We start from the raw sequence: 12,412 nt of genomic DNA on the forward strand, positions 1-12,412 counted from the left end.
CTTAGGCTTTCTCTCACAATTTGTCTTGCTGTCTTCTCTCAGGATTTTAAGCTCCTCTTTTTCATGGTTGTAGTAACCAAGACCACTCCAGTTCTTCACATCCTGGACCATTTTTTAACTTTTTATTTGTGAAGTCAGTGCAGCAGAACATCATCTCTGGACTGCTCATCAGTCATCTGGATCAAGAAATTGTCTTCAACACACTGCAGAAGTGTTTAGATTGTTTGCAACCAGACATGTTGTTCTCCCAGAAAGTTTCAGAGGGGTTTAAGTCTCTCATGAGTAAGGCTTCTTCCAGCTGTCCAAAGATGGTTCCATCTGCTTTCTTGATCAAGCAGTCTGCAGCAGATACCTACCACAATGTAATGCTAATACACCCATCCTCTAATACTAGTTTAATTAACAATATATGCCAGCCTACTCTATATATTTCACAGAGTTCTACAGAAACTTTAAAGAGAGCATGCTAGTCAAAAAATTTCTATGGCATGTCCAGTTACTATTGATGGTGTAAAAAGTTTGTATGAAGGTATGGTCATAAAAATGGATTTTTGCTAGAAAGGATTGTTGATAAGTGTATTGTGTGAGATAAGTACTTGTGTGCCAGCTGGGAGAAAAAAAAAATGTTCTAAAATCTTATTTGGATGATTGGTTACAGAGTTCTGCCTTTCCTGCTTAGATATATTCCTCTATGAGGCTGAAAGATTGCTTGGTTGGTTAAAGATTGCTTGCTGCATTAAAGCCTGCCATAAAGGAAAAGAAGCTTGTTGACCCAGGATAATGGCCTCCACAAAGCAGTGTATAGATTTTGAAGATAGCTGAAGATTTTTTCTCTTTCCCATGAGGAAAACTAATGTTCTCCTTTCAAAGTCCATGAAGTCCAGAAATCTGTTTTTCTTTTGTATTTGCATAATATATTTTTGTTCCTCTCAGTCTATAATGCAGTATTCTCAGATTACTAACATATGCTTCAACAAAGTTTTCTGTTGAGTGTCTCTAGTCCTGCCAGTCTCCTCTTCATCAGTTTTATTCTCATCATAATCTGTATTTTCTCCATGTTGGTTAATATTTTGTCTTTCTAAATTATCACATAGTTTTACTGATGTTTGGAACAGCTGTTCTATATGTAATCCTAGCCTATGTTATTCTGGTTACCTAAGTATTCTGTTACCACCAAAAGTCAGATCCATGTATTTCATTTGATATGTAAATCACATTTCAGCAAGGAAGCATTCTCCAGAGTAGATGAAGCTTTCAATGTGATAAAATATTTGAAATAAAAAGGAAATTTCTTCTCTGGTAAAATACTGGTATATATTTTGCAATTAACATGTACCTCAGTAATAGTAAGCTTTTCCAGCCACACGTTATGTTCCTGGTATAAAAGTATAAGATACTAGTCTTTCTATTGACAATTTTGGGGTAAAAATGAAAGATCACTGTTTCTGAGATTACAAGGAAGTTAAAAAATTCGCTGCCCTGTGAAGACTTACATAGCAGACACACTTCATAAACAATTCATGTGCCATGTCAAAAAACACATCTCACCATAGGTCCTGTTTAATAAGGTAACTAGTACAAAGTTCTTAAAGGTGGCAGTATTGTATTTTGTAGTATTGTACGTGAAGTTTGCTATTGTATATCAAATATATCCATTATTAGAACAATGAACAAGTGTAGTCTGAAAGTGGTGAAAGCACTCCATTTTTGATTCTCTCCTATGTTTCCACACAAAAAAAAATAACCTCTGTATTAAACAACATGAATCATCAGGTACAGTTTCCTTCTGAAAAGTTCTTCTGCATATGGTAGACATGAATATCGTCTATTTGGAATGTGTGAGAAGGTGATTTTATCAGATTGCATTTAAAAGAATGATCCTGAGACTGCTAATGCCAAATTAATCAAAAGAGCCGATATGACACAATTCCTGAAGAATTCAGCTGTAACACAAAACAAGGATTTATTTTAAAACAAGTCTACTTGCTCAAACTTAAGTTCTAAGAAACCTGTCACTTTAAAAATGGCAGAAGAAGTCATGTATTAAAAGTCTCAGGTCATAAAAATGGGTCATATGACCTGCAAGGAAAATCAGTGTCTCTTCAAGAGTACTAGAAAGTTTTGAACAGCATTCAAAATGCAATAAGAAAGGCTTCTCTGTACCTTAAGTTGTGCAACCTTGTGGTAACATATAGTTTTAAAAGTTTTTAAACTGCCAGAGTTAATAAAATTCTACTATTTTATTATCTGTTTTCCTAGATGTGTTTGGAAGTGTACCCTCTCAGAGTTTGATTTTCTCCACTCAACTCTGTGACATATGTCACTACAATGCAAAAAGACATGCTTCTCTCAAGAAGCACACTTATATTTCTGTACTTAATGTGAAATAAATGTTTCTATTTAGTAAAAAAACACACATGCATGACCTCATATTCTGTTTTTTTTTTTTTTTTCTGTCTTGTTTTCTTTTTTTTTTCATAAAATGTAATCTTACATTTCATGTAATATTTTTGTATTATCCTTTTTTACAGATAACATTGTCTACCAGCTTCCTCTCTCTCTCTCCTTCTTTTTTTTTTCCCTGTTCAGTTCAAGACAGCATGTTTCCCCACTCTATATTGAAAGTATAAAGTCAGTTCTGAAAATTTATGCCACTCCTTAAGTAGTCAGTTCCTCAGTGGGTGTTCCTGTCCTTCTTCAAAATGACTTTTTGCTGACTTGCAGAACTGCAAATATAGACTAAATGTCTACCAGAGCAGTGGGTCCTAATTCTAGGCTCTGATTTTCTGTATGTTTTCATTTGTGGTGCTTGTGGCAATAGTTATTTATTCCAGTTAGAAATTTAGTTCAGTAAAATAAATAGTTTTCAGCATGCTACAAACCAAGTCTACAGATGGAAACTTGAATATATTCTGAGTATAGATTCTTAGCTTTTACAGCGTGCTGTAGATTAACATTTTCCGTTTATACAGTTTGCTTTCTTTTAGCTAACATTTAGTATAATGAAATATTTTTCAAAATAACTGATTAAAACTTTAGAAAACATTGAAAAATATGAGATATAGGCACTTAATTCACTTTGGTATCTCTTTCAACTTTTCAGATTCTTTTAATAGTACTCTTCTAAATAATTATATGAGCAGAGAAGCTCTAAGTGTACATTTGTGTTGTTAACGTCCTTTGATAGAGCTCTGGTTTTCATTTCCACCAGGCACTGCTTGTAAAATCAATGGCAAAGAGTCCACCAAGCTTACACTGTGAAGTCTATTCATTTTCAAAATATGCACACAAAAATTGCAGTTAATTAAAAAAGGATGGTTTTGCAGTTGAGATAACTTTAAAATGATATTGTTTTGATACAGTGAAATATGCTGTATGATAGTGCTATTCCCCACTAATATGCAATTCATGGAGCAGAGGAAAAAGTGCAGCAGAAAAACAAAAGAAACTTTCAAACCTCAGCAAGAAGCAAATTCTATTTAATGTATAACAGCTTTTCCTACAGTAATTTCCAGAATATTTTAGCTATAGTATTTTATATTCTTTTCATTCTGTAACATATTCTTGTAATAAGCTGCACTCTCTCTCACTCTTTTAATTTTGAAAAGGAGCTTTCCCAGTTTGCAGTATCTGAGTTTAGCTCCCTGCAAAAAAATCACAGACAAAGGTTTACAGTACCTGGGCTCTGGAAGAGGATGTCACAAGCTCATCTGTTTGGACCTTTCAGGTTGCATTCAGGTTTGTTGTTCACGTCTTTCTTTCATTCTGTGAAGGAGAGAATCCTTTATATGACTGGCTGCATCCTGCATTCATGGTATACTGAAGCAGAACAAGCACTGCAGCAGGCTTCCAGGGTTTTGAATTACATGACTACAGCTGTTTAAATTTTACTGAGGAATAATAGCACTATAGGTTTGGATCACGTCCAACAAAGTGTCAGATCCACAAACAGCTAGTACTTACTGCATAATGAGAACAAGGCTTGCTTTTTGTAGCCATAAATAGACTAATTCTATGTTATGATTAGTTAGGATTTTAAATCAGGAGGTTTGGAAATGCAGTTTTTGCTAAGGTATCAAGAAATAAAAGACACTGTGCATTGGAAAAATATAAAATTTCACTCGAGTTCCTGAAAAGGAAATTAATTCAAAAGTGAACTTCCCTTGTTATTTTATAATGATTTAAAATATAGATTGAAGTAGTGTCCATAACTAAAAATAGTGCTTTTTTTTTTTTTTAAAGTGTATTTTATATCTTGAAATGTGCTACAAAAGTATATGTAATACTAAACTGTAATGTAGTAAAAGTTTGCAGTGTGTTAATAAAGACTCCTATGTATATCCCTGCATACACTGAGAGGATTCTCCAAACCAAAAAATACATGCAAAATGATAAAGAAATGAGGGTACTGGAGTAATGGTTTAGCTTCCCATTTCACAAAAACTTTCCAGAACCAAGGATGAAAGCAGATATAACAAGTCTTGTTCTTACTCTTCTTGCTCTGAGTGTCTGTCTCTTGTTTCTGACAATCACGCTGAGAATATGGGAAGTATTGCACAGTGATAACATGAAATTTGAAATGAGGGCTGAGGTTAGAGCTAAGAACTATCTACCTCTTCAAAATACCAGTAATTGGTTATTTATTTGAAAAAGCAAAATTTCCGCTTGTTTAAGAAGTGTAATCATGAAGTGTAAGGATCTGCCTCTAGAAAGCATGATCTAACTACTGTCAGAGAAGAGTGAGTGATCATCATCAAACTAGGAAAACCACGGTCTTCCCCTTTCCAGTGGAATGAAGTGGATTTGCTTACCAGTGTATTTGAGAGCTCTGAAAGGCATTCCACAGCTTCCTCCATTTTGGGTTTCCCTCTGATTCTGGAACAGTGTTTAATGATCATAACTGAGCACTTAAGTAAACAGTTAAAACCAAGAGAAGCGTCAAATTGCATCAGTGTTGCAGAAAGCATTTTAATAGGACAGATTTATTTTTTTTTTCCCTCACTGGATGAATTAAACCAAAGGGAACTACTGTATGTATGGTTAACATTTCAGAGTTAGAAAAATGTTGTGATACTATAGTATAAGCATATAAATGATGTTAAAGAGTATTCTATAGACCAGAATACATATTCTGTAGAAGCCTGTTTTTTTTGTTTGTTTGTTTGTTTATTTTGTTTTTTCCCTTCATTTTAACATTATAGTTCTTTTTATATGAGTTCTTATTACTGCTATAGATCTTGAACATCTATTTAGAAAGCCCATCTGTAAAATGGATGATTATGGGTGATTATGCTAATGGTTTTACAGGCAGCAACTTGAATACAAGCATTAAAAAAACTTGTTAAAGCCTAGGTGGGCAGAAGAGTGGAAATCAAGCACACATCTTCTAGTTTTGTTGAATAGTTTCATGTTATTCTTATGAAAAGTAGAGATTTCCTTGTGTCCTCTTCAAAAGGTGTCCTAGGACATCATCGACAATCTCAAAGTACCAAAAATCCCAATTTGTTTGTCCTGCTTCTGAAGCTTAATGATAGAGATGGAATATTTTCTGCTATTAAGACAACAAAACTGAAAAAAATAAAGAATATATAGGAATTGCATGTCATTTACATTGAGATTATACAACTAGAAAAGTTTGGTGAGAGGTGTTTCCAGTTAAATTAGAAAGATGAAGATTTTCAAAGAAATTGACCTTTTTCTTGATGCCAAGGTCTATGGCTTACTGATTTCCAGATGAACTATTCTGGCCCAAAATATTTTAGAGCAGCCTATCAATTGCTGAAGTTAACAACAGCTGGCTAAGAGATCACAAGGCACTGGGGAAAAATAAATTTGACCTGTTCATTTCTTGAAGTGTTGCAGTGCTTGTGGGGATGTCAGAGAAGCTGTTGGCAGACATATAGGCTTCACCAGTTTTCACCATCTGAGTTCCTCCTGCTCTGACTTGGGAGAATTCTCATTCTGGCAGCTACTGTCAACTTCTGGCATCTTCAGACATATCAAGCAGGAAGAGGGACCAGTACTTGAGAAGAAAATCTGAGCTGTGTTAATTATCAAAGAAGACTCATTGTTTATCTTTCTTGACTACAAACTTGTGTAACGGTAGGATAAGGTACACATGCGCTATTCTGTAATTTAAAAAGGTGATAGTTCAGGAGTATGTTAACATATGCTTTTTTGGACAGTGGAATACTAAAAGAAAAATAACATGTGGAGGCAAGCCATCAGTGCAATAAGCCAAACATCTGAAAGTATGTCACAATTTATTTTATCATCCTTGGCAAATTTGAAAAAAAAAAAAATTATAGTCCCTAGCAGACCACAAGAGTACTTCCACAATGTGGAACACTTATTTTCTAGTTTCTGCATTGACAATGTGTTGTTTGACAATACTGGAATCACAGAAAAATGTTTCTTAAAAATCACTTCTGTGCTGCAGAGTGTTCTCTCTTGAAGGGTGGATTCCACAGAAACAATTTGTTCAGGGGGAGAAAGAAAGAATTTAAAGCAGTACTGTATGTGATAAGAAATAAGCCAAAAACTGAATCAAAATTATGTTTTCCTATTCTTTGTAATTAAGAAACTATATAAAAAGATTAAATGGATTTTGACATTCTTACAAACATTTAATCATTTCACTACATTTTTTAAATCTGTGGGGACAGATCTTTACTTGTGGTTTGCTCCGTGTTTGTTTTGGTATAGTTTCATTTTAGATGTCAGCATATTAACATACAGTTAGGAAAAGAACAATAAACCAGTCATTTACGTATCAGACTGAGAGCTCCTCACAGATAGGGATTTATGTTTTATATTGGATCATTGCATTGACTTCTGTTCTAACACATAAAAAAAATGTATAAAACTATCTTACTGAGTCATGCAGGAAAAGTTTGTTTTGCAAAATTTTATAGCATCTTATAATAACCTTCAAAACATCCTCCCTCATAGTTCATTTGAAGAAAGAGGTTAAAGAGGAATTTTATTTATCCAAAGAAAAGAATACAGTATTAAATTCCATATGTGTCCTAATGGTGATACTCTGGTGAGCATTCCAACAACACTGAAACTCCAAGTTGTTTCACTTTTTATTGTCAACAACACTGTAACAGTCAACAACACCGAAACTTTTTATTGTTTCGCTCAAATGTGCATGAAATTTTGTATTCCTACACCTTATCTCCAACAGTGTCTTAAGTTTCATAGATAATCAACAAGGCCTTTAGTAAAGAAATTCAACATTAAGATGTTATTTTTATTGGAATAAATGAAAATAAGGCAAATACCTATGATATTGCAACAGCATCTAAATGTTGACTAACTTAACTGAATCTTATCTGAATGCATGAGATCCGTTATCCAGCTTTAAGTTAAAAAACAGTTTAAGTGAAAAAATTTGAAACGATCTGTACAAGGGTATTATTATCTGCTTCAGTATAATTGTTTTTGGCTTGCATAGAGGAAAACACTAAATTGCTGCTATTTGTGGTATCAAATTGCTATGTTAAGCAAACAGTGTTTTTCCAGACAAAAAGATTAAAAATCCTTTAGACTACAGTTCACATTTTGCAATCTTTACTGAATTTCAGAAACAGATGTGCTACTTCTGTCCTTAAACATTGTTGAGTTTGATCTGATTACCTGCTAGATGTTGTTTATCCTTTTCAGAACAGGAATTCCACTTAACTATAGGCACCTTACTGAAGGAAAATTACCTTAATTTGTTTGTATAACAATTAGAGTACCTCACAAGAGAAACCTTTTCTGATATCCATAAAAAACATACACATGCTTTTCGCTCCTTTATGCATTTAAGAGAAGGTATTGACACAACACACCACTTCAGATCTTTTAAGCTTCAGATCTTTTAAGAAACAGCATATTGCTGCCTAATAATTCTTGGCTGTGTAGTCCTCTGGTTGCCTTCTTGTTCTTATCATTGAGAAACTTGCTCTTATGATCTTTTGAAGCTTTGGCTTGTTTCCTCAATATTTCTTCTAGGACCATATTTCATTTTACTGTGGCCTCTGATGGTCAATTCATAGCCGGAGACCTTCGTGCAAGATTACTACTATCCTGATATGAGGCCCATGTCTGACCACTGCAGGACCTGACTTCTCTTGTAACCCTGTACATTTGAGAACTGGGAATTCAAACTCCAGGATTACTTGTCGGAAATAGACTCTTCTCAGATTATTTTATTTCCCTGTCTGCTTTGACAGCTAAGAGTCATTAATAGACCAGGTTCTTACATCACTTAAGACCATTTTTCTATTATCTGACAGTCTGTTTAGAAGTCATATCTTGCCCCTGCACTGGACTGCCCCCTCCACCCCTAAAGTGCTGCTCTCCTACTTTCTTCAGCTATTTCTTGAAATATAGCAGTTTTCAGAGCAGCTGCTCCGTGACAGACCTTCCTTGAATACAAGCAGCTGACAGAGGGTAGTTGATGGGATTTGTTTTGCCGTGTGTTGCCTGCAGGATGTTACAGACCACTGTAGAAAAAACATTGATGCTCCACTTACATCCACAGTAGTAAGGGTGTCACTTGTGTCATGAGTCACACTGTATTCCACCTGTGTGGACATGAGACCTGCACAAATGCTTCAAGCCTGAGAAAACATGAAGAGCAAGACAACCTGGCTGTAAGTTAAAAGATGGGGCATTCTGCCAGAAAAGAAAAGGCAGTCTGCCTTAACTGTAACTTAAAGAGTCAGATAGTTAAGGAGAAAAATAATAATCATAAAATAATTAAAACAAAACAAAACACACCAAACCTCAGACACAAAAAGAACCAAAATGTTAAGCTTGTGTAAACAAAAGAAGATGGAAACCCAGTGCATTAAATTCCTTGCTCAATGTTAGAGTGGAAGGAAAGCAGGTTTGACCCTTGTTTCCACTGAGAAGTAGTTGTGGGGAGCAGTCAAATGTACTACAGAAGGTAGAGGTTGCAAGTGCAAGAACCAGAAGCATTTTCTAGTGCAATGCCACCATACTGTAGTGTGACCAGTAGCTACTGCTTAGCTTCTGGCTTTCTTTTCTGTGACTATCTCCTGTCTGCTAAAGGTGTCTGCTGTCAGACAACACATAGACCCTAAGCAAACCCAGTGCTTTACACTGCTGCTCCCCGTGACTTGGCAAATCATGCTTCTGCAGGAGTTGGAGTCCCTCCCAGTACACTTCATCTTTGAAGTTTCCTCCTTTTGGATACTTGTCCCCATAGGCCTTACTTGGTACCTAATTGTACATGCCAGACTGTTCTTTTGTGTATGTTTTCCAAGTGAATGACTCGTGTAGTACAAGGCTGGAGGCTGAGCTTCACAAGATTGCTATTTGTGTCGTAACTCTTCATGCAAAACACGTTCAACTTCTACAGTAGAGTAGCATTGCTTGACATTTTAATGTTAACTAGCACTGACAGTCTGTTTTGCCACATCCTTTTATTACTGCTGGGATATCCTCCCAATTTCAATACTCTGGGAAATAGTGAGATCACTATATGTGAATATCAAGGACAACCTTTTCTCTTGTGGTTCGTATCCATGACATCTGTAGAACACGTGGCTAAGGGGAAAATTTTCCTCTCCTTTACACAGGATTTACATGTTAAAGAAGCTACTTTGTATGCCCAAGACTGAGCAGCCCAGAGATAATAAATATATGGAGAATTTCAGTTATTTATATAGTGCTCACAGTTTAGAAGTTACTGTTAGAATGGGTTATAACTATTCAAAATTGCAACATTCAGTACTGTATGCAGACTGTTTGCTGATCCTTTGTTATATGACAGCATAGGTATATGAATATTTTATTTCACCATTTTCCCTTCAAAGTCTCTGGTTTAAAAATGTCAACAGATAATGTCTGTTGTGTTTCTTGACTCTCCACATCTTTCTGATCCAACTTTTTTCTGATCCAAGCCCTTCTGAATGTAAACTCATTAAGGTCAGGATTGAAGGTTAGTATAATATTTCATAAAATTATTAGAATGATTTTGAAAATTCATCTACATCATTTGGAACCAGTAAAAATCTGTTAACTGATTTTAGTAGGCATTTGGATGTATGCCCCTAATGTATGTCAGATGTGTAACTTACATCTTTATATATTTTCAACAGGAAATGGCCAAATTACTGATTTGAGTTTCAAGCTGATAAGTAAATGCTGCCCATACATCAGGCTTATTCATATTGCCTGATGCCAGATGAAAGATGTTGGTCTTAACATGATTTCACAGCTGAAGTGTATTCATGTCCTGAGTGTAGCAGACTGCTTATGGTACTATATCACACCCAATTTTCTGTAAAACATTCTAAAAGAATTTAGTAAAGTTAATTATGCTCATCATAAGTCCTATTAGCATATCTTTCTAAAAATACATTCTTGCCATATTAATACATATATATTAACATTTAAAAAAATATATACAAGTAGTTCTTTTTTCCTGTACCATGTTTTCAAAAAAACATTCATTATTACTCCAGTTCAAACAAAATAATCAACAGTAGAAGTAATATTGCTTAAAAGTTATGGCGTATTTCAATGCTGGAATAGGGCTTCAAAGAAGATGAAAATGATAACCAAAGACAATGCAAGAACAAGAGCTGTCTTAAAATTCAGCAATTATTTACTTCTCTGAATACTTTTTTTTTTTTTTCTTTTTTTTACAATTACAAAGACAACATAGCATGTTACGTTGTAGAGGAAGGATGTATTTGGTGTGAAGACTGTTTTCCATTTCAGATGTGTCATGCATCAGTAGAAAAAAGAGCAAAGGAAGAGCTTCCAAAGTTGCATTCTTGTTCCCAATTTTGTGGCATGGTAATGGTGTCAGGGGTGGGTGGGAAAAGGGAAGGCAAAATCTACATGTATTTCAAAATCAAAGTACATATAAAATAATACCAAGAAGCCAGAACTGCTGCTTCTCATAACATTTCTGACATCATGTTAGGTTTTAGGGATTCTGCTTTAGTATGTATCTAAGTACTTTTTGTGCTTGCTGATGCTGTGTAAAAATCTGATAACATTGCGTGCATAGATGCACTGAGAAGTGCTGGAGAGTAATGCCATGACATCATGTTGGTAATTCAGTTGTGCAGATGGGACAGCTGCCTGAATTTTCTGGATTAACATTTAGAAGGCTGGATTTTCCAGTCTGTTGGCCAGATGGTTTCTTGGGCTGTGAGTGTGTTTGTACATGTGTCTACTACCTCTAATGCTAAAGAATTGTTGTATTACATTAACAAAACATTTAAAGCAATTATAAAGCTATTGTAAAGCTCTGTATTTTGTTTTACTTCTGCAGACATTTATAAAATTTTCAGCATTACCAAAGTTATAGATTGTAACAAATCAAAACTTTGTAAAGAGTTTTCTTAAGAAAAGAAAAATGAAACTACCAAAGGGGAACTCTTAATTTTATTTATTTGTTTATTTATTTTTTCCCCTTATTTGGAGAGTATTTTCATATAAAAATTAACTCTGAATTAGAAACATTTAGGAATTTATGACAGAAATCAAGGGAAGCACCATAGTGGTAACAGGATCTTAAGAACCAATTTCAGTTTCCTTTTTTATTGACATTTTATCTTATTCTAAAAGTCTAACTTTTTCTAACTTTAGTCATATGGATTTTTTTTTTTTTCAGAAATGGGGCAGAAAGAGCAAATCAGAATGCTTACAATTATAGGAAGTGTTTAACTACATATGAAAAATGAAGAAAGAAACGAAACTGGTCATGATTATTAAAATTAAGAAACAAGAGATATGAGTAAAAAGTTGGCTAAAAGTTGACACAGGCAATGTGGTGATTCACACCCTTGCCATATTTTCCCCATTTATGTTTGTTATCTTCATGTATGATAATCCAAGGGAAGCAGTGTGTGATCTGTGTTTTTATATGGTTCATCAACTGGACTGGAGAAACTTAGTATGTGTTCACTGCACAATTATCTCAGCAGTACTATTCTTACCTATGATTTATTTATTTATTTTTTTTTTTTAAGACTTTGGGATTTGCAGTTTGTTCTGCAACAAAATGTACAAGCCAAAATATGATTTTGTCCTAGAGAAATCTGGGATTGCTTGTTTGTCCATCAGGTAACACAGAAGAAATCTTGAACTTTAGCAGGAACTGAGTGTGCCACGGTTCAAGAAGTGTTTGGACAACACTCTCAGACACATGGTCTGATTTTTGGGTGGTCCTTTGGGGATGCAGGAGTTGGACTCAATGATCCTTGTGGGTCTCTTCCAACTCAGGATAATCTGTGATTCTCTGAAATATTGTGGACGTATTGGAAAGCTAATTGAACAAGTAATGTTAAATGTGTCAAAGATATGAGCTGTATCGAACACTTACCCAAGTTGTAGTCAACACTCCAAGCCTCTCAGGTTGACTGAAAGGTTTTCCATT

General features: G+C 34.8%; 1 protein-coding gene across 1 annotated transcript in view; it reads left to right on the forward strand.

The window, feature by feature from the left end:
* FBXL13 (F-box and leucine rich repeat protein 13) overlaps positions 1-12,412 on the forward strand; it is a gene marked incomplete at both ends in the record, with an annotated part of 37,833 nt that overhangs the window by 667 nt on the left and 24,754 nt on the right. The window contains 5 exon segments of the mRNA XM_082752239.1: positions 3,609-3,738; positions 9,849-9,905; positions 9,907-9,958; positions 10,119-10,195; positions 10,199-10,302. Of these exon segments, the coding sequence (XP_082608365.1) occupies positions 3,609-3,738; positions 9,849-9,905; positions 9,907-9,958; positions 10,119-10,195; positions 10,199-10,302 (420 nt within the window).

Source organism: Aythya marila (genome assembly GCF_965140915.1).
Source record: "Aythya marila genome assembly, chromosome: 1".
NCBI lineage: Eukaryota > Metazoa > Chordata > Aves > Anseriformes > Anatidae > Aythya > Aythya marila.